This window comes from Scyliorhinus canicula, chromosome 17 (assembly GCF_902713615.1).
Source record: "Scyliorhinus canicula chromosome 17, sScyCan1.1, whole genome shotgun sequence".
Taxonomy (NCBI): domain Eukaryota; kingdom Metazoa; phylum Chordata; class Chondrichthyes; order Carcharhiniformes; family Scyliorhinidae; genus Scyliorhinus; species Scyliorhinus canicula.
Genome location: NC_052162.1, coordinates 17,534,087 through 17,557,197, shown reverse-complemented (window position 1 = coordinate 17,557,197; position 23,111 = coordinate 17,534,087). Strand labels below are relative to the sequence as shown.

The window sequence follows — 23,111 nt, the reverse complement described above, 5'->3', positions numbered from 1 at the left end:
CACATTGCTGTGGTCTGGAGTTACATGTAGCCAGACCAGTTAAGGATGACAGATTTCCTTCCCTTCACATTAGTGAACCAGATGGGTTTTTGCATCAATTGACAACGGTTTCATGGTCACCTTTCGACTTTTAATTCCGGATATTTTATTGAATTCAAATTCCACTATCTGCTGTGGTGGGATTCGAACCTCAGAGCATTACCCTGGGCCTCTGAATTACTAATCCGGCGACAATGCCACTACGCCACTGCCACCCCTACGTGAAAATTACACGCAGTCTCTGACCCAAAGCCACAATTGAACCCGGGTCGCTGGAGCGGTGAGGTAGCAGTGCTAACCACTGTGCCGCTCAAGAGACCAAGGTCCATCTTCTACCATCCTGGTATTTGCCTGATATAGCAATAATGAAGTTGTTGATTAAGCTTCTCAATCAATTAGTCCACTACAAAACCATACATTTAAAAAAAATAAATTAGAGTACCCAATTATTTTTTTTTTCCAATTGAGGGGCAATTTAGCATGACCAATCCATCTAACCTGCACATCTTTGGGTTGTGGGGGTGAAACCCACGCAGACATGGGGAGAATGTGCAAACTCCAGACGGACAGTGACCCAGGGCAGGGATTCGAACCCGGGCCCTCAGCGCCGTTGTCCCAGTGCTAACCACTACGCCACGAGCCGCACCTTACAGACCTGTACATGACATAAGGAAAATCTCAATGGCAGAGAGCTTTGGGAACCACACGCCCAAAAGTCACCTATTTCTCACAGGCATGCTGCATTCACCATATTTCATATCTCGAATAACTCCGAAATTATCCCAGCATTCTATTTTCTGAAAGAAATGTATCTAATACGCATTAAGATGAATCAGCAGTAACTGCTCCCAAAGTTTTCCGAGGGAATCTCTTCTACAGAATTACCATGAAATATAATTTCCACAGAACTTCTTTGAAAGTAACTGCGTAATTTAGCATTAATAGGCTGTCATGTGTGCAAATCTGGGATTATTTCAGTGTTTAAACATCCCATTATAGCCATGATAGTTTGCCTAAAAGCTTTGTTTTAATGACATCCTTTTGGGAGTTGCACCTCCAAAGTGTTTTATCACATTAAAAAAAAACAGGGTGGAAAAGTAGCAATTTGGAACAAAGCAGAAGTTTGATTGATTGAGGATAAATGGTTTTAAGAAGAATTAAAAGGTATGTTAGATGAAATTATTTTAAGGGAAATGTTGCAGAGAACAAGGGTGTGGGTTGTTAGCGTGGAATAGAGAACGAGCAGTAGCTAATGACTGAGAAGCATGGTGTTTGGGTATCTGGAGGAAGTTGTTGCAGTAAGAGTGAAGGATTTGAGAGTGAAACTGAGGCTTGAGAAGTTTCTTAATGGGGGGCACGTGAAGCCAGTGAAGCTTATTTGCTGACTTTTCCAGAACCATTTCAAATTTGACACTAACAGAAGCAAAACTGCACTAATTCAATGCCAGCACTCCGCAGATTATTTCAATTGGAGCTATTGCATTTAAAACAAACTGTTTCTGTCTGAAATTAAATATTATACTGCTTAACTTGTTTGTCGTAATTGTGTTGTTTCTAAGCAAGACAAAATAATATTAAGAAGTTAAAATTACACCAGCAATAATTACACAGAAGGAGCTTGGAAAAAGGTTTTTCTTTTGCTGTCTTGGGCCTAAACTCGGGAATTCTCTCCCAGAATCTTTTTGCCCTTTCACCTGTTTAACATGCTCCTTAAAACCCACCTTCATGACCAAGCTTTGGTCACCAGTCCTGCCCAATCCCTGACCACCCAGGAGCCTCTGATGGCCCGGGAATCCCCCTAGGTGCCGTGACACCTGGTCCATGTTTGAGTGAGCTAATCAGCACCCTTGTGACTGCTCATTGGGAAGCCAGTTAGATGATGGGAGGTAGTTAGATCAGGGGTCCTTCCTGTTAATGGGATGGAGATTGGCCTTAACTGGTGATTGGTTTCTTGCCACGCCGCAGCGCCATCCGGATCGCGACAACTGGAGCGGGCTGGTTAGTTCGGAACCAGATTGGCACCTGGCATGGCTCCCGATTTCGGACTCTCCTGCGATCTAACTGACTCGGTCGCATTCGCACCCGGCGCAACACGGACGTTACATTGCGCCCAATGTGAAGGAAGGATTTTAAGTGCTGTAAACGGCATTGTTTGTGAAGAAATGCAGTATCTCGGTATAAAAAGGAAGCCATTCAACCCACTGCATCCTCGAGACAAATCCAAAACAAATCTCTCTGCAAAGCGCAGTCTCTAATTCTGCTTCAAACACCTACCGATTTTTTCCTTCAAAAGCTGAAATTGGGACAGCATTACAGTGGTGCAGTGGTTAGCACTGCAGCCTCATGGTACCAAGGTCCCAGGTTCGATCCCGGCTCTGGGTCACTGTCCGTGTGGAGTTTGCACATTCTCCCCGTGTTTGCGTGGGTTTCGCCCCCACAACCCAAAAGATGTGCAGGGTAGGTGGATTGGCCACGCTTAATTGCCCCTTAATTGGAAAAAATGAATTGGGTACTCTAAATTTATATATTTTTTTAAAAGCTGAAATTGTCTTCCATCTTAATTATCAAAAAACATTCTATTCGAGAGCAATTTTCAGAGTAAAGAATTTGTTCTTAAAACTTTCTCCTCAGTGAGGAACTTAAGATTGGTGGTTCTTTGTCATTGACCTCCTCCTGGAACATGAGCATCTTGGGACTGCCAGTCTGGCATCTTGGCACTGCCACCCAGGTACTGCCTTAAATATAGTCAATAATGGAATAAGCATCCACAACCCTCTGGGGTAGAGGATTCCAAGATTCAGAATCCTTTAAGTGAAGTAATTTCTCCTCATCGGAGTACTAAATGGTCGACCCCTTACCTTGAGACTGTGTGCACATGTTCTAGGTTCCCCAGCCAGTGGAAACAACCTCTGTGTTTAACTGTGGAACCCTTCAGAATCTTGTACGTTTCATTGCAAACACATTGCAAACATTCCTTTAAACGCCAGACAATAGAGGCCCACATTACTCACCCTCTCATTCCAGGGACCAATCTAGTGAACCTTGGCTGTACTGCCTCCAATATCCTACCTAAGGGTTGGTTTAGCTCAGTGGGCTAGACAGCTGGTTTCTAATGCAGAACAAGGCCAGCAGCGTAGGTTCAATTCCTGTACCGGCTTACCCAAACAGGTGCCGGAATGTGGTGACCCAGGGGCTTTTCACAGTAACTTCATACTTGTGACAATAAAAAGATTATTATTATTACAATATGATATCCTTAAAATATGGAGACCAAAGCTGCACATAATATGTGGTCTCACCAATTGTCGCAAGATTTATGTTCCTGTACTTTTGCAATAAAGGGCAATATGCCACTTATTTTCTTAATTGTTTGATACCTGTGTACTAACTTTGAGTCCCTTGCATTAGCACACACAAGTCCAGCAGAACATCAACATTTACAAGTTTCAAGCCCAAAGTGAATAATCGCACGCTTCCCACATTATACTCCATCAGTATCCTGTTGCCCACTCACTATAAACCTGTCTATATCTCTTTGCAGTCTCTCTGTTTCCTTCTTACAACTTATATTTCCACCTAGCTTCGTAATTTCAGGAAACATGGATGCATTACTCCCTGTCTCTAAGGCATCAATAGAGATTGTAAATAGCAGTGGTACCAGCATCGATCCTTGTGGCATTCCACTAGTCACAGCCTTCCAACTTGAGAATCCCTCATTTATGCTTACTCTTTGTTTCCTGTCCATGAACCAATTCTCTATCCATGTTAATATATTATCCTCTACTCCATGAGCATTTATATTACCTAGTAACCTTTTGTGTAGCACCTTATTGAACACCCTTTGGAAATATATACTACGGATATACTACATCTACTATTCCTCTTTAACTACGCTACTAGTTGTAGCCTCAAAAAATTCTAAAACATTTATCAAACAAGATTTCCTTTTCATAAAACCGTGTCGACTTTGTCTCATCATAAGACTCTATCATTGTCTAAGTACATTGTTAAGACTTCCGTAATAGATCCCATCACTTTTCTAATGACTGATGTCAGGCTAACTGGCCTGTAGTTCCCAGTTTACTTTCTCCTTTCTTGAATAGCAGTGTTGCATTTGGTAACTTCCAATCTGCTGGGACCATTCCAGAATCTCGAGTGTTGATCCTCTGGTCTCTGTATTCTCAAAAGAGGTCAAACTGTTACGTATCAAACAAACACTCTACACTTAACTTATGATTCACTAAACTTGCATCAAATACACTATGCATTCAAATCTTATGCAATACAAATGATCACAATTTGCCTCAAGACTCATTGCTTTGAACAAAAGTAGATATTAACCCATGGATCTGAATTGGCCAAATTCTTATCCGAGGTTTGTTCTGTTCACTGGGACTTCACCCAGGGCACAGTATGCGTGTGGTTGTTTCTATAGGTCATCGCTGAAGAAGTGTTTGGTGCTTGATTCTTAAACTCTTCAGACCTGTGTCAATGTGGAGATGCTGGCGTTCGGCACAGTAAGAAGTCTTACAGCATCAAAGTCCATCAGATTTATTTGGAATCATGAGCTTTTGGAGTGTTGCTCCTTCATCAAGTGAGTGAAGAGGTAGGTTACACAAACAGCATATAAAGACAAAGACAAAGATGCAAGATTATACTTTGAATGCAAGTCTTTGCAGATAATTAAGTCTTTACAGGTCCAGGCAGTGTAACTGGAGAGAGGGATAATCACAGGTTAAAGAGGTGTGAATTGTTTCAAGCCAGGACAGTTGCCAGGATTACCAAATCCAGGTTAGATGATGGGGAGTTAAAATGTAGTGAGACATGAATCCAAAATCCCGGTTGAGACTGTACTCCTGCGTGTGGAACTTGGCTATCAGTTTCTGCTCGGCCATTCTGCATTGTTGTGTGCCACGAAGGCCGCCTTGGAGAACACTCACCTGAAGATCAGAGGCTGAATGCCTTTGACTGCTGGTGTTCCCCGACTGGAAGGGAACATTCCTGCCTAGCGATTATCGCGCGATGTCCGTTCATCCATTGTCGCAGCATCTGCATGGTCTTACCAATGTACCACGTCTCGGGACCATAGACAGGTCAAACCCGTGTTCTGTTTTGAACTGCCGAATTACGCCATTCTTCTAACCACAGGTGCATATTCCAGACATTGTTCACCAATATTATGCTCACAGGTGTAAACTCGCAGTTTCTCTTTCTTGCATGCTGCAAACCTTTGAGCTGTGCATTGCACACTTTCCCTAAATAGGCCAGGTTCATTTTGAGTTGACCAAACCTTCCCATCATGCCTGTAATCAGTTATTTTAGCATAAACAGGGCCTTATCGCTGCAAGACGATATTGAAAAATCGTAGCCAGAGCATCTATGGAGCTTTCTCTTTTAATGCCCTAGGGTTTTGATCATCAAGTCCCAGGGATTTGTCAGATTTTAGTTCCTTAAATTTATCTAGTATTTTGTCCTTGCAGATATTAATTACCTTAATTTCTTTACTCTTTTTAGTCCCTAGGCTACCCTTGATTTCTGGTACACAACTTGTGTCTTTCACTGTGAAGACAGACAAAAAATATTTTTTCAATGTCTTTTCCATTTCCTCATTCCCCATAATAATTTCTCCTGTCTCTGCCTTAATAGCATCAATGTTTACTTTGGCTACTTTCTTCCTCTTTACAGACTTGGAAAAGGCTCTTACAATCTGTTTTATTATTCCTGACCAGTTTGCCCTCGTATTCTATTCTCTCCCCTTTTATCACCTCAGTGTTTGCGACTGTCATCAACCTGCCTGGAAACAGCAGAAGACAGTATTCAAAAGAGCCTCAATTGTCATAATTCTCCCGGTAACGGGTTTAGAATTACAGTTTAGATGATAATCAAGTGTGAATGGTTTATGGAGGAGAAACAGATTATAGATGATTGGGAAGGTCCCCGAGATGTACATATGTCAATGCAGTCAAGGGTGTTGATGGAGGCAGACATCCAAATACATAGAAGGCATAATCTTTTTTTAAAATTTAGAGCACCCAATCAATTTTTTCCAATTAAGGGACAATTTAGCATGGCCAATCCACCTAGCGGGTTGTGAAGGCGAAACCCACGCAAACACAGGGAGAATGTGCAAACTCCACACGGACACTGACCCAGAGCTGGGATCAAACCTGGGACCTCGGCGCCATGAAGCAACAGGGCTAACCCACTGCGCCACCGTGCTGCCCCTGAAGGCATAATCAAAGAACAACAAAAGGTACAATTGCCCATGTGGTATTGTGTGAAGCAAATAATGGCATGATGGGAAAACTAGTCAAGTTTCTTGGTACAATTAAATTTAAACTGACTTTGCATAACCTAAAGCACAAATACAAGCAGGCCAAGGTCAACTTGACCTGAGAACTGGCTGACTCTAAACTCGGATAAGGCGCGTTCGTCATGAGACCAGAGCAGTCTAAATATGTACGATAAGCTAAAAAACTGTCTCTTTCTGTGCTTAAACAAATTTGTCCATCTCTTAAAACAAAGACAAGATAATGATATGAGACCCCGAGTCCTCTAAAGGTCAGCAAGGTGACGCCATTGTAATGATTATTACTTACGTTTTACTTTTGATCAAATTCCTGACCAAGCTGTATTCATGTTATTTTGATCCTATAATGTGTAAAAACCGCCTTATTCTTCTGTGATATCGCAGACTTGGGATGGACCCAGCAGTTTGTACTTGACTGCCTTCCGGCTTCAAGTCTCAGCCATACTGCTAGCAGTTTTAATTCGTAAAATAAAGTTCAGTTTTGCTTACCGAATGAATGCTGTTTGAATCTTTCTACCACAGTACAAAAGCGGGGAAAATATTGACTACGACACCCAGACCCTGAAAAGCCAGGAGGGGCAGTTGCCATCCAGCAGTCTCAGAAAGTGGGCAGACCTGTTTGCAGCCACCAACCTGAAGGCTCAGTTTACAGCAGACAAACTTTCAAGCAAGAGAACGAAGGCAGTGCAGAAATCCTTTGTCACAGCAGTTTTAAAATATCTTTGCTGGACCGTAAAAAAACAGTTCCCAGGAGTATGATGCCTGTATTGTGTGGTAACTATAGCTGGTTATTCAATTTGGATGTTGTTATGACACCCTGGGCTATGGAGGGGTCAGTACCAGCCCCCTTTAACCCAGAGTCACAACACAAGTGAACTAACCAATAATTCATAGAACAATACCCAAAGCCTTTGGCAGTCCAATAATTACAGTCACCGGGTTTGTATTTGTAAACATTTTAAATTTAATAACAAGAACTATAATGAAATATGTAGCAAATATAACTGCTTAACTATCATCTCATTCCAAGGGCAGTGCGGTGGCGCAGTGGTTAGCATTGCTGCCTCACGGCGCCGATGTCCCAGGTTCGATCCCGGCTCTGGGTCACTGTCTGTGTGAAGTTTGCACATTCTCCCCGTGTGCATGGGTTTCGCCCCCACAGCCCAAAGATGTGCAGGGTAGGTGGACTGGCCACGCTAAATTGCCCCTTAATTGGAAAAAATTAATTGGATACTCTGTCTTTTCAAAATAAAACAATAAAACCCATCATCTCATTCCTAATTCCCCCCAATTTGACTTGCCCCTACTCTCTATACACGCACACAAAGACAAGCAAACATAGAGGGGAAGAAAGTGGTAAAAAGTAATAAGTAAAAGGAAAAAGAGGTGGTTTACAGGACACCTTTTCTCACATTACACTTGCAGGTCAAAGTCTCTGTTTGCAACCTGTAATGTGCTTCACTGTAGATTCATTCATTCAGGTTCTCTGCAGTTACAGCAATACTGTAGTTATATAGCTTTCCTGGACAAAACACGGAGGAAAGAGAGTGAACAGGTCCTTGACTCTGTGTCTAGAAATCAACTGCTCCCCGAGGTCTCAGTGAATCATCCCACTGGGGTAGGACCCATATCACCACCTGTTACCGGGCAGAGTACAGCCTTTTGGCCAATTCATTGGCCCCAGCCAATTAAACCAACTGAGTCTCACCCCATCTTTCTCTGGTGTCGACATGTCTGGAGTCTCCTGTTCAAAAATAGCATGGTATTATCTCCTGTAACTTCTGAATTCCTCACTCCTTGCTGTTTAACTAAAGTTACGTGTCCATTAATCATCCATAGATCAAAAATGCTCGCGGCAAAATAAAAGAAAGGGGAATTATGTGAATAAACAGGAAGGACCCTAACAATGTTGCTCGGGGGAACAGGGGAAGTTTTATAGAGATCAGGAATCACATATATTCTGTAACAAGAACTATGTTCTATAGAAACTGTGTTTAATAATTCATACATCTTAAATTGTACGAGACTAGAGTAGTCCAGTTTGTGTGTATGTCCTTTCTTGACTTTAATAAACGATCTTTAATAATTGTTACCCACCGACTGGGCTATTTCACTTGTCTCTTCACACCAACAATATACACCCCCATGAACCGTTGTTCCAAGATGGGTCACACTCACAAATCACATTCAGCGTGCTTCATGACAGAGACAATAAGCTGTCATTAGATATGCAGGAGAAGAGGGTATTGAGGTGCACAGCCAGTTTATCTGCATTGATAGTTTAGTTCAAGAAAGCACTATGGCCAGAATTCCAGTCAAACTCTTCTTCCAAGCAGTTTGACGAGATCTTTAATGTTCGCCTGGAGGTGCCAGGAAAATCAACTGGGTCTCGGTCTAATCCAGTCATTTTCAAACTCAGTGTCGTGACCCACAGGTGGAATCCAACAGCCACAACCAACTTTAGAAATGCCGGCCGTGATCGGTTTTCAAGAATGCGGATCCTCAGCCGGACCAAGCAGTGCGCAGGCCCAGAGCCCAGTTGGGCAGACCACCTCCTCCGTATGTCGGCGCACTATTCCAGAACCAGATTTATTTTATTTATTTTTTAAAAATCGATGCGAGTCTTCCTGCCAGAAGTGGCGGCAGACAGCACTGACATGTGCTCTGGGCGCAAAATCACGAAGGAGTTATTCCTCCATTTTGGAGCTGCCAGCAAGCAAGCAACAGGACTGTGAAGAACTGAAGATGGATCATTTTGCAATAAGGAAGAGAAGCCAGAGTCACAACAGGCCAGGATCCCACAACTGAATTTGCTGGAGAGAGCTTCTCAGGAGAGTCCACTGCATGACAAAACAGTGCTGGTGTGAGCTGTATCTAGAACTCCAGGACCTCTGATGAACAAACAGTTAAGAAGAAACTGAAATCAGGAACAAAGCAGTATAAAGATGATTTATTGAGGTACAGCTTTAAATATGTCAATGTAAATCAGGATGCAGAGCCCATGTGAGTTATATGTGAAATGAAAAACACTGGGAAGCCATAGAAGGTGACATTACAAACCGTAAGTGCGAAGTTCTGTTTTGAGCTATCCTCTGACCCCAAGCTTAAACTGCAATATTATACTGCTGTGTAGCTGGCTTTGACACTAAAGCAGAGCTGGTGATGGGGTCAGTGATGCAGTCGGGATCTGGCCACGCATGTCTGGTATTTTCAGTGGGTGGTTCGGCTGAGGTGCCAATGAAGTGAGTGCCCAGGCAGAGACCTCGCTGAGAAGGGCAGAGGAAGTGCCGGTGCCATGGGGCTGCAGGTGTCTCGGCAGCAGGCGCGGAAAATACATGTTTGCCCCAGGGCATCCTGGGGAAAAACCAGCATCAATTCAATGGCACCGACTGTGATTAACCCCTACTACTTCGATTAACCCCTTGGTGTCAAAACACTGGATTGCTCAGCATGGAGCAGAGAAGAGTGGGGGGGGCAGCGTCTGCCTGTGGCCCCGGGGGTGGGGCGGGGGAATGTGTGTAAATCACTCGGAGGAGGGGGGGGGGGAGAAAGAGGGGAGGGAGGAGGCAGCATGTTCGGGGGGGGGGGCATGTTCGGGGGGGAAATGTTCGGGGAGAGGAATGTTCGGGGGGAGGAATGTTCGGGGGGAGGAATGTTCGGGGGGAGCATGTTCAGGGGGAGGGGGGAATGTTCGGGGGGAGGGGGCATGTTCGGGGGAGGGGGGCATGTTCAGGGGGATGGGGGGACAGCATGTTCAGGGGGCATGTTGGGGGGAGGGGTAGGGTGAGGGGTATGTTGTGGGTGGGGTGAGGGGGTTGGCGTAAATTGCGGGTGGGGTGCGTGGGTGGGCTAAGTTGAGGGTGCGGTGAGGGGGTTGGCGTAAGTTGCGGGTGGGGTGAAGGGGTGGGGTAAGTTGAGGGTGGGGTGGGGGGTGCAGCAAGTTGTGGGGTGTGTACGGTGATGGGTGTAGGGTGAGGAGGTGGAGGTAGGATAAGGGTGTGGGTGAGGAAGGGGTGAGGGTGTGGGATGAGGGTGTGGGGTAGGGAGGGGTAGGTATGAGGGTCTGGGGTAGGGAGGGGATGAGGGTGTGGGGTAGGGAGGGGATGAGGGTGTGGGGTAGGGAGGGGTGAGGGTGTGGGGTAGGGAGGGTGGTGAGGGTGTGGGGTAGGGAGGGGGGTGAGGGAGTGGGGTGAGGAGGGGAGGGGTGGGGTGGGCAGGGGTGAGGTGGGCAGGGGGTGCGTGGTGGCAGAGGTGGGTGAGGGAGAGGGGTGGGGAAAGGGGTGAGGGGGTTGTGGGGAGTGGGTGAGGGAGGGGGGTGGGGTGGGGAGGGGGGTGAGGTGGGGTGAGGGGGTTGTGGGGAGTGGGTGAGGGGGGTGGGGTGGGGAGGGGGGGTGAGGGGTAGGGAGGGGGGTAAGGGGGTGGGGAGGGGATGGGGAGTGGGTGAGGGGATGGGGAGGGAGGTGGGGGTGGGGAGTGGGTGAGGGGAGGTGGGTGAGGGGATGGGGGAGCGGAGGTGGGTGAGGGGATGGGGAATGGGTGAGGGGATGGGGAGGTGGATGGCGGAGCGGAGGTGGGTGGGGAGCGGGTGAGGGGATGGGGAGGTGGGTGAGGGGATGGGGGAGCGGAGGTGGGTGAGGGGATGGGGAGTGGGTGAGGGGATGGGGAGGGAGGGTGGGTGAGGGGAGGTGGGTGAGGGGATGGGGAGGTGGATGGGGGAGCGGAGGTGGGTGAGGGGAGGTGGGTGAGGGGATGGGGAGGTGGATGGGGGAGCGGAGGTGGGTGAGGGGGGGAGCGGAGGTGGGTGAGGGGGTGGGGATGGGAGGTGGGTGAGGGGGTGGGGATGGGGAGTGGGTGAGGGGATGGGGGGAGTGGGTGAGGGGATGGGGAGGGAGGTGGGTGAGGGGAGGTGGGGTGAGGGGATGGGGAGGTGGGTAGGTGGGTGGGGATGGGTGAGGGGATGGGGAATGGGTGAGGGGATGGGGAGCGGAGGTGGGTGAGGGGGTGGGGATGGGGAGTGGGTGAGGGGATCGGGAGGTGGATGGCGGAGCGGAGGTGGGTGGGGAGCGGGGTGAGGGGATGGGGAGCGGGGGTGGGGAGTGGGTGAGGGGATGGGGAGCGGGGGTGGGGAGTGGGTGAGGGTCTCCCATTGTGACGGCCTGTGGATTGTGGTCAGCTCCATTGTGAGGGCGGCGGGCGCGTTGGCGGCGGTGGTTTGTGACGGTCTGGAACTCCTCACCGTCACCCCTCAGCCCGCGCGCCCCCCAACTTTATTCCGCCCGCTCCTGTGGACAGCAAAGTCGGCCGGCGTCGCTGCCCCTGGGTCACCCGAACTTGGCGCCAAAAAGGGGAAAGACCTCCAGCTCGCCCGTACCGCTCGCCAGCCAACTCGCCCGCCCGCTCTCCCCCTCCACCCTCACCTTCCCCCTCTCCCCCTCCCCTCCCCTCCCCCGGAGACAGAGATGTCCGCCCTCCAGAAAGCCATCAAAGTGGAGAAGGACAGCGACACCGAGGGCGACTGCACCGCCGCCGCGGGGGAGGAGCCGGGCTGCACGGGCACCAAGCAGGTGGGCCAGCCCCCGGAGGACAGCAAACCCCAGCGGCCCGCGGCCTGCGACCAGACAGCAGCCGGGGACTCGGAGCTGAGGACAATATTGGAAGAGAATGCCCTCCAAGCCCTGACCGAGGAGTCCGTTTTCAAAAGACCCCGGCTGGTCTACTACGAGGAGGTAGGTGACACTGACCTTATGTCACTTACCTTCCCGAAAAAACTCTGGAAAATCGTTGAGAGCGATCAGTTTGCGTCCATCCGGTGGGACGATGGTGGAAACTGTGTAGTTATAGATGAGGAGTCCTTTAAGAAAGAGGTGCTGGAGCGCCGCGGTCCCTCTAGGATTTTTGAAACTGACTGCATGAAAAGTTTCATTCGGCAGCTGAATCTGTATGGTTTTAGCAAAATCCGCCAAGATTTTCAACGATCTGCCTCTCTTTCTGAATTCATTGCTGAAGAAAAAGGAGCAGTTTCAATGACCAAGGTAGAATCTAAAAGCACAAGTATAGAGTAACAAGACAATTGTTGTGGCTAATATTGCAATGGACCCCATCCATCCCCCTCCTCCTCCCTTCCATCCCCCTCCTCCTCCCTTCCATCCCCCTCCTCCTCCTCCCTTCCATCCCCCTCCTCCTCCTCCCTTCCACCCCCCTCCTCCTCCTCCCTTCCATCCCCCTCCTCCTCCCTTCCATCCCCCTCCTCCTCCTCCCTTCCATCCCCCTCCTCCTCCTCCCTTCCATCCCCCTCCCTTCCATCCCCCTCCTCCTCCTCCCTTCCACCCCCCTCCTCCTCCTCCTCCTCCCTTCCACCCCCTCATCCCTTCCACCCCCTCCTCCTCTATCCCCCCCCCCCCCCTCCTCCTCTATCCCCCCCCCCCCCCCCCAACCTTCTGTTCTCAAACATCGCCGCTCGTTGAGACACAGAAGGAAGGGTAAGTTTATTTGACAAGTTCTGCGGCTCTCTGCCCTCAAGTTTCTCAACGTTTCTGAAACTGCTTATTTGGATTGTGGCTATGTTGTCCTGCACCCCCCCCCCCCCCCCCCCGCTTCTGATCAACCCAACCAAACAAAAAGAATTGCATTTAATCCCCTCCCTGTCTGTCAACTGATTTGAACATATGCCAAAACTTTGGTAAAAAGCCTGTTTCTAGTGCATCACCTGAGTAAATTATTTATTCCTATAGCAAAGGATTTAGTAGTGTGCAACATAGCAGATGTATAGATCTATAAGGAAGTTATGCATTTTCCAATGATTATCATAACTTCCAATGTGATCAGAGCAACAGCCCCAGGTGACAGCACCATACTGAAAGAATTGGTTCCCAGCATGTTCTCCTTGCATTGAGCAACCAGTCTACATTCCGACCAACCACATTCCCCTTACAAAGTGCTCAAAATCCATAAAGGGTAATTGAAGTCTTTCATGGCATACATTTGGAATAAAAGCCAGGTGCTGACCATCTATGCTATTTTATTCAACTTATACCCTTGGCCATCACAATGCTCATAGATTATGACCAGGTTGGAGTCACTCCTGGAATAAATGCAGTGCAGCAGCACACCCTCCCTGAGCTGCATCCTCTGTATATTCTCACTGGGCTGACCTGCAAGAGATATGGTTGCTAAGGCGATGATGCCATAATAGCTCATTCCCTGTTGCTATGTTAATTGTGTTGTCTGTGATGTCAGAATGAATTGGAGGCTGGTCCTCTGCGATTAACAGGCTAGAGACACGGAGAACATGTGTTGGGGATTCAAGCCTGTGCAACATCTGTCCGAGTAGTGTGCAGCAGATAGAATGTTGAATAAATTCATCCAATGCATTTTATTCACTCATGGAATTGTAAAGATGGACACACCTACAGGAAAGATCTCTATAGCCTATAAATTGCACATCAAATACATTTGTAATCACATAAAAACAAAAAATACATATGTGCTGTATGTTGAATGAGTCTGTAAATACATGTTGTAGTGCCAGAAAACGAAGGGGAATTAAGGTTCAGTGCCTTGTCTCTGCTGTAACAGTTGCTTTCGATCAATGTGGTGGCTGGCATTAATGACAAAAACATATTTTGGGTTCAAACTGGGTCCTTGTGCCTGATTGGTGCTGGTACTTATGTGTGTGTGTGTGTATTGATATTGGGCGGTATTCCTCATGACCACGTAATCCACTAATGCTCACTGTCTAGACTCACACATGAAGAATGAATACTGTCAGGTGAGGTCATGAAGGTCCCCTACTGAATTGCACCTAACTGTAAATCACTACTGTCAGAAATCAGAGGGGGAAAACAATCAGAAGAAAAACTGAAAATAGATACAATGCTTAGAAATGTTGGAGACAATGCACTGCAGAGTAGCATAACAAATGAGGCAGACATATCGATAGCCCTTATAAAAGCTGTTATGTACATTAGGCACTCCTTATGTGAGCATCACCATTCTGTGAGCTTTATAATTCTACTGTTGGATGAAGCATACTATGCTTCAGATCCTTAGCAACACTAAGAGCACCCCAAGGGGAATTTGCTTTGTTCAGACTTGCAGTGGGCAATGCCAAGGGAGACCCACCTAGTTGTCTAAATAATTCTTTCATCTGTATCCAATTGATGTTACCACATGCATCAGACGAATGCAGCGTAGGCTTATTTTGATCCAACATTGCAACGGATTTGGTTGACAAACATTCAGCGCTCCCCAATCATGGCCAGATTTGCCCAATCTGCTTCAGTGTTTTCCCTTGTGTTTTTGGTTCTGGATCTGCTGTGGGCATGAAAGGACTGGGGAAAATCATTGCGAATTGCTGGAACATTGTTCTGCGTTTTCTTGTGCTCACCCGGAGGCAGCAACAATAATACGTGCCAAAGTATTTATATTGCTTAACATTTGTTTGTTTCAGCCATTCACTCAAAGTTAGTTTCCTCATTATGTACAGATGTAGTTGAAAGTTGCTGGATTGTTTAAAACAACCCAACTGGCTCACAAATCTACTTCATTCCCTTGGTCTGGCCTAAATCAGATTTCCAGTCCCACTCCACTATGTTATTGACAGTTAATGTCTTCAGGGCATTAAGTACTGCTTCACCAATGTTATTCACTTCCCAAAATAAATGATCAGAGAAAGCTGCCTGATTGATGTTGTATAAAAATGACAGGGCGAGGAGGATGATAAATATGAAAAGCCCAAATTTGAATTTTGAGCACATTTACTGAAACTTTAAAAAGTAAATGGCAGGAATCTTGATTTAGTGAAATATTTTGCGGACTGCTGCAGGAAAGCGTAGTAAATCATTTCAAAAGTTGGCTGAAAAATGTACAGAGGCTTGGTTTCCACAATGACTATTACTAGGGTTGCCAACCCTTCAGGATTGCTCTGTGGTCCCCAGGAATGAAAGTCTAATCTTCAGGACACTCCTGTGAGCAGCCTGGGAGAAACAATACATGCACATTAAAAAAAATAGTGTTTTTAAAATGTTTCTTTGAACACTCGAGAAATATTAGTTACAAAAATACTAGACATGGGCAGCTTGACTGACAGTCAATCATCCAATCGGATAATGAGGAGTTTATTTGCATTCCAATTGGTGTGGGGAGGTGATGTGTAATGAGGATGGACCTGTTAGGGTGACCAATAGTAGGCATGTGGAATGGTTGTAGGCAGGAGATCAAGTGATCACACGTCCAGGACTATGTCCAACCAGAGTTGGAAACCCACCATATTATGGGTGCTCAAAAATTGATCAAAGTGGTCACAGCCCTTTTAACTCCCTTACAACCGAGGCAAAGATCTGTGGTGCCAAAATTCCCCAGTTACAGTACTCCAAAAGCATTCAGGATTGAAAAGGTTAAGTCAGTTTTATCCATTCAGTGATTAATAAAATGATGGTATTTTCATTTCAGTTTCAGTTTTACCATAACCTGAATTTCAGAAGAGATTACCCTCACCTGCTGCCCAGAATGAAGCGAAGAGTTGGGATCAAAAGTGCGATTCCTAATCTTAACTGCACAGAAGGGGATTCCAATAGTGACTTCCCTGTCAGTGGGGGGACACAAGGCGGCCCGCGACAGCTCATACAGACCTTAGCTGTGCAGCAGAACAACTTAGTGTCACCTACGAGGGAAAATGAGCAAAAATTTGCGTTTGAAAATAATCTCAGCAATCAACGAGCCACCAATACTGGGAACACAAATGGCTCTGGCAATCCGGCTCCCCCTGCCCTCGCAGTGAGACCAGCCGACCATATAGCTACAGAGCAAAGCACTAAAGTAAACCAAATGACTCAGTTTCATCCGTCACAACATGGCGGCCTGATCCGAGCTGGTAATCATGCTGTGGAGACCAGCAGCACCACGTCAGCTACCTCAGTGTACCACCTCATGCCCCCTATGGCTGCTGGTTTTGGACCTATGATGGGGATGCCGGGTTTCCAAGGCATGTACCCTGACCTTGCTGCGGCCGCTGCCCAAGCACACCTGGCTAGCTTGTTGCCATTTTGCAATCCGTGGTTCTCCATGCCCATGATGGCGGCTGCATCTGCTATTTCCATGTCATCGGGGTCTTCCGTGCACCATCACCGGCCTCCTCCACACCATCACCACTGCCCCAACTGCAACTGTCAAGGAGGCAGTGGATCGTCCACAAGGAGTGGCCCCAGAAACAGTGATTATATGACAGGGCCACACAGATAAGAGTAATTTAAAGTGATGAAGACACCTTACCCAGAAATGATATCTAAAGAACATGTTAAAATAAACTCCTGAACAAATGTTCTTATCAACATTGGTGTATTTGCCTGTGATTTTTTTTTCCCCCTGTTCTCTTCCTTTGCTGTCACTCTGTTTTTTACTTTCCTTGTCTGACTTTGGAGAAGTTCCTTTAATTGTTGGTGCTTTCCATAAAAAAAATCATTAATTATTTTCCTACCAAAATGGGTGCATCGTGAAATGGAAATATGGTAACTGTAAAGAAACAATACTGTTTAATTATTAAAAATGACATGGTACTAGGCTGAGCTTAGACTGAAATATAACCTACAACTTTGGTTTATTTTTTATGCACATTAAAATGTTGTTAAAAACTGTATTCCTGATTTGTATATCTGTTGCAACCTGTTGCCCCTCTGGAAGGGTCCGCAAGCTGTAAGACGAAGAAAAAAATAAAATACTAAGAAAGAAAAAGCTGTAGTGATTTGACAGTTGCATCTACGTTCAAATTGATAAAGTAAAACCCACTCACCATTTCAGTTGTTGTTGAAATAAAATGCCTTTAGAACGTTACCTAACCCCCCAACAATCCCTAAAGAATTTAGTTCTCCCCAATTGCCACATCCATTCCTAAATGTTTAAAGGAGAGGAGTAGCTAAAGTCACTGACATTATTCTGTCACATTCAGATTCCCCAGTCCACTTTTCGGGAGGCTGATGTTGGATTGACTGTCAGAGTGGGAATTCTTGTCACAGGTTTCCCAAAACAGTGTTCTGCCCCTGAGTGGACCTTATTCGACGTGCTAGTCGTCTGCTAACAGAGCACCTACGCTTTACTTTCATCTTGTTTACAGATTGTCCAATTTTGGACATCTTTGATCCCTTTCACAGTCTGAACTGGACTTCAGCCATCCTCCATTTGGACATACGGTGCGAGCTAATGTTGCTGACCACATCTGAGTGCTACAACTGCTCCTATGAGGAGACACTTCATATAGTTTCCCTGCAGAAACTAGTTGCACTGCAGGCTCTGGACCAAGAAGAACACATGAAATTAGTTGGAATGTTTTACTAAAATAAAACTCCGTTACAGTTTTATGCTAAGCTTTAGGAAGTGGTTGCAACTCTCTTGGATCTAGAATGGTAGTTGTGAAGAATTAGCTAGTCTTTTACATGGTGGCCCAATGCGAGGGGTACCCCAAAAGGCTGGTGCAGAATTCCTCCCCTCTTGACCCCTTCCTTGCTCGACCACTCTTTATTAAATTACACTGTCAACGAAGGAATTTGTGTTTGAGGTGAAATAATTTTCAGAGGGTAGGAATTTACACCAAAAACCATCCACACAAAAAAAGTCATTGGAGCTGAAATGATTTATAAAACGTAGGAATTTGTTTCCAGCTTAGGTAGGTCTCTGCGAATTCATAGAATCACTCAAACTTCATAGAACAAGCTCTTCGGTCCATCAATCCAGCTTTGGCGTTTTTCTCCAAGAGTCCCATAATTTAATCCCACTTTCCTCCTCCTTATTGTCTTCAAATCTCTTTCAACCAACCACCTCATTCCTTTAAAAAAAAAGGATTTCTAGCGTCTACTTCAATAACGACTTGTTACGGAGAATTCCACATTATCACTCTGCAAATAAAATCTCTTTGCTAATAATCCCTTTGCGATTATCTTAACTTTGAGCCTTCTTTCCAACTATCCCAGCAAGCGGTGCAAGCAATTCGTTATTACACTTACCCTATAATAACCTTAATGGTCTTCAGGATGTTCACCAGTCATCCCTCAAAAGGTTGTCAGTGGATTAAAAAACACCTATTTCTGGCAACATCCTAATAGATCTATGCTACAGCTTTTTCATACTTTTTCCAACTGCTTCTTATATTATGGTGCTCAAAACAATTCTCCAACTGAGGCCTAACTGACATCTTGTACAAATACAACATTGCTTGCTTTTGTGTTCTCCGCCTCTGGCTGAGTAAAAGCAAGGATTTTGTTTGTCTTTCTAATGGCCATGTCTGTCAGAGTTGCCACCTTTAATGACTTGTGTATTTGCACATCAAAGTCCCTTAGCTCCTCTCATTTAAGGTCTTAGCATTTAATGTGCACTTCCTTCTCCTATTCTTGTATCCAATGTGCAGTATGTTGCATTTTTCTATATTGAACTGCGACTGCCATCTGTCTTTCCATCTTCCTTTAGTCATTCACAACACTTGTTACAACCTGTTACACCTTCCCCTGAATGTGTTGTCATAAGTGAATTTAAGTATCATATACGTGATCAGGTTTATCAGGTTATATATACTTGCAATACGGAAGAGAGAGATAATGTATTGTATCAAAAGTATGTTAAAAATCATGATTTGGTTTTCATTTTGAAAATGTTTGACAACAGTCCTGTTTTTGTTATTAAATAATTTTGCTGGATATTCTGTAAAAACATATGAAATATGAATGCTCAGTTGCTATTTCAATTCTTGTTGGGTGCGCTGTGTGGAACTTTTATACTGCACATGTAGATTTTGATGTTTGAAGCTTGACAGAATTGGACGTGTTCCATCATCGATATGTTATTTTATTATGTGACAGTAACTGATTCAATGTCATTTTCCCCTGCTTTCACAAAGCAACTTGATGTCAATTTTAGTTTTAGATCATTGCAACTTGAATTTGTTCTTGTTTACTTTGGCCTTCTCAGGCTAAAAACTTTGTGAGCGTTGGAAGGTGAATTCATCAAAGCTCATAGGCAACACTTGTCTCGAGCAGCTGCTAAGAGGCTCTATAAGAGTAACTCAAAGATGACTGTCCCTTCCAATCTCTACCTCTTCCTGTACTGAGAGTTAGTTGACCACATTGTAAATGCCTATTTGTTCTTATCATGAATTTTAATAAATTGAATAATTTGTTTTGTGTCTAAGCTGTTATGAACAGAGTACACAATGGAACATGGAACCTGGTCCCAATTATGAGAAAAGACCATCACCTCAAAATCTTCATGTATTGACTGAAATTGTGTCTCCCAGTTTAGTTAACATTGTGCCCCTATGATTTCTTACAGTGCCTGTTGTAACATCCAGCACAAAAAGATGCTTAGATTTCCTTGTCATTTTTATTTCTCTCTCTTGAATAATGTGTTATCAATTCTTCACTGCTGGACATGCATGGTAAAATGTCACTTCTGTTTTAGCAGTAGCCTTCACATTGCTTCTACCCTTTCACCTGAAATGCCTAATAATAAATGTTACCAAATTGATGAGTAGTGTGTTCACCAAGGTCTTCACTCAATCTTGTTATGTGCTTTATGATTAAAAATCATTGATTAAAGGCAATTTATGCATTGCAATTTTGCGTAGAAGACTCCAAAGTGATGCCATGAGGTTCTGTTCCAGCGATTCATGAGCTGTGGTGGAACTCTTCAATTTATTTTGGTCTGAATTTTTCCATTTCCTCCATTTATGATTCGTGTTAACCTGTCTTGGGCGAGACTGCCAAATTGTGAGCTGTTTTTTTGTTCTGAGCATACGAATACCAAGAAAATAGGTTGAGAAATGTCAGATTAACTTCACATTGGACCTATGCGGCCAAGAGGGAGAGGGGAAATGCCATCCCACAGCTCTGGGTTGGATTCAAAACCAGATCCAACGTTCCGGAATCAAAGGAGATTGTACTACACACTACCTGACCGGCACTCTGAATTCATAGGTAACCTCAATTTTTTAATGTATTTTTTCCATCTCCTTTAAACAGGCTTCCCTTTAAGTAACAAGTGTTTATTTTGCAGCTAATTAGAGCATTTCTACAAAGGAACTAGTTTGTCCCAGTACAATTCTGGTAAGGCAATTTCATTTTATCCATGAGTGTTAAAGTATTGAGAATGTAGATGGTTATATAGCATCTTCTGCCATTTTATACTATAACATACTATCATAGAAACGTGTCTATTAATAGTTTATCTTTTGCAGTCTTAATTACATCACAGCAATTGTCCTGGTGGTATGGTAGCTTCTTTGTGACATTTCAATGCCCTTCAATGTTTAAACATTAGCCTGCTGGGATGTTAAGGGAATTTGACAATAGATGATGAGCAATCATTGCTGCAGACCAATTTGTTGGGTTAAGACAACTTGACATAAATAAAGTCATGAAATAAAGTAAATGAAGTCATTTTCAAAATAAGTCACAAATTATGTGGCATTCTTTATATTTCTTTAGTATTTAATTAGAACATTATTTCACTATTGTATGCCAACTATCAAACTCACTGTTATAACCTTCCTCTTTACTACTGGCTGGGGACTAATGGCCATCCCACAATCCTTAGTGAGTATGAGCTACCCCCATGAGGGGAGGGCGGAGAAATCATTAACAGTCACCTGCATAAATAGAACTGGCCAGTGAGGAACCAGCAGAGAGAGGAGTGAACAGTAAGGGAATACTGCAGCTGTTGTATATATGTAATTGTAAATAAAGTTATTTCTTTCAATTCTTCAAACTCGTGCTGGATTCTTCGTGGCCCTCACAAAACTCACTCACAATGTGGAACTATTTACCACAGAGAGCTGTAACGGCTGAATTGTTAAGTATATTCAAGACTGAGACAGACAGATTTTTAATCAGTTATGGAATCAAGGGTTTTGGGGATAAAGCGGGAAAGTGGAGTTGAGGATTATATTGGATTGGCCGTGATTTCATTGAATGATGGACCGAATGGCCTACTTTTGCTCCTACGTCTTACGGTCTTATGGTCCCTCCAACCCCCTATGGCCGTGGAGGACCCCCCGCCCTACAAGCTTTGGGTTGACACCCCTCCCCACCATGGAAGTATCAGACGGCAATCTTCCCCTCTCTCCCCCCACACCACACACAAGGGGAGCGCCGCCTCCCCTCAATGGAAGAGGGTTACACCCCCAGTAGTGTCCAGCCAGCAGTGATTCTCGCTGGAGTGACGTCATGCTGTCGGGTGGGAGCGTTTCTCAGGGCTGGATGCTTAGGTGTAAAACCGTTTAAAGACATTTAAGTTGATTTAAATTCATGCCAATCAAGTTCAGTCCTTTTCTGGGTGTGCACCTGATCGTGTCGCCGGCGAGGGGCAGCGGAGACCTCAAGCTGAGATCTTGTTGGCGTCAATCCTGTCATGGCCCTCTTGCGAGATTTAGTGACCATATAGGATTTGTGGCGGCGGCTTACGGACCAGCAAAATTACCCGCATTGATTTTATGAATAGGCTTATTAGAAAATGGAGTTCATTATCGCACATAGCTACAAAGCTAAGTCTGTCACAATATTTAAGGGTTGTTTAAGTAAATATTAAAGGATACACTGATAGAACAAAAAATGGCTGACAATAGATTGTTTCACTGTGTATTGTAGAACAACGACTTCCCTCGGGGTATAAGTTGAATGTAGGGAAAAGCGAAGTGTTCCCGGTGAATGAGTCGGGACGGCGAGCCTATTTAGGGGGAATGCTATTTAAGGTGGCTCGAGACAGGTTCAGATACCTGGGGATTCACGGAATGGGGGATGGTTCATAAATGGAATTTAACAAAGTTGGTGGAGGAGGCTAGGGAGGGTCTCAAGGAGGTGGGACGCGTTGCAATTGACTTTGGCGGGGAGGTTCCAAGTGGTGAAATTGAACATTCTGCCGAGGTTCCTGTTTATTTTCCAGACATTCCTGATCTTTATACTGAAGGCCTTCTTTCGGAAAATGTACACAATTATTTTGGACTTTGTATGTGCGGGGAAGGTGCCAAGGGTTGGAAGGACCCTGTTACAGAGGCAGAGGCAGCATGGAGGGTTGGCGTTGCTGAACCTGCTTCATTACTATTGGGCAGCAAACGTGGAGGAATGTGGAAAAGGTGAGGCGATGGTGGAAAGGAGAGGGGTAGAATGGGTTAGGACGGAGGAGGAATCCTGTCAGGGGTCCAGCTTAAGGGCTATGGTGACAGCAGTGTTGCCAATGGTGCCGAGCAGGCACTAGGGAGCCCAGTGGTGCAGTCCACGGTGACGATCTGGAACCAGTTGAGGAGGAACTTTAGGTTGGAGGGGATAGAACATAGAACATAGAACAGTACAGCACAGAACAGGCCCTTCGGCCCTCAATGTTGTGCCGAGCCATGATCACCCTACTCAAACCCACGTATCCACCCTATACCCGTAACCCAACAACCCCCCCCCCCCTAACCTTACTTTTATTAGGACACTAGGGGCAAATTAGCATGGCCAATCCACCTAACCCGCACATCTTTGGACTGTGGGAGGAAACCGGAGCACCCGGAGGAAACCCACGCACACAGGGGGAGGATGTGCAGACTCCACACAGATGTTGGTGTTAATACCATTCTGTGAAAATCACGGGTTTGAGCGGGTGGGGATGGATGGTGTTATGGACCAGGACTTAGAAACTCCAAAGTGTATTATGAAGTTCACCATTCCTACAACCTTTTTGCTGAATTTGGCTCGGATGAACACAAAAGCATTCACTGCAGGTGTGATTCATCAGACTGCCAAGG

The 23,111-nt window shown here is 45.4% G+C and overlaps 2 protein-coding genes across 3 annotated transcripts in view; one reads left to right on the top strand and one right to left on the bottom strand.

Annotated features, from left to right (window-relative positions):
* Positions 1–8,307: 8,307 nt before the first annotated feature.
* The window catches only part of zgc:110222 (uncharacterized protein LOC550336 homolog), a 47,433-nt gene continuing 32,629 nt past the window's right edge, over positions 8,308–23,111 (bottom strand). Inside the window, exons 4-6 of one of the 2 annotated variants that reach the window (XR_005457663.1) lie at positions 15,845–16,010; positions 12,105–12,349; positions 8,308–9,240 (exon numbers count right to left, since the gene is read on the bottom strand). The gene's annotated coding sequence lies outside the window, so the exon portion shown is untranslated. The remainder of the gene's footprint in view (positions 9,241–12,104; positions 12,350–15,844; positions 16,011–23,111) is intronic. The other variant, XR_005457664.1, reaches the window with a different exon arrangement.
* On the top strand, positions 11,517–17,077 carry LOC119951713 (heat shock transcription factor, Y-linked-like). Its single transcript, XM_038774997.1, has 2 exons — positions 11,517–12,381; positions 15,800–17,077. Exons 1-2 carry the CDS (start codon positions 11,809–11,811, stop codon positions 16,586–16,588), a joined length of 1,362 nt encoding a protein of 453 aa, XP_038630925.1. The 5' UTR covers positions 11,517–11,808; the 3' UTR covers positions 16,589–17,077.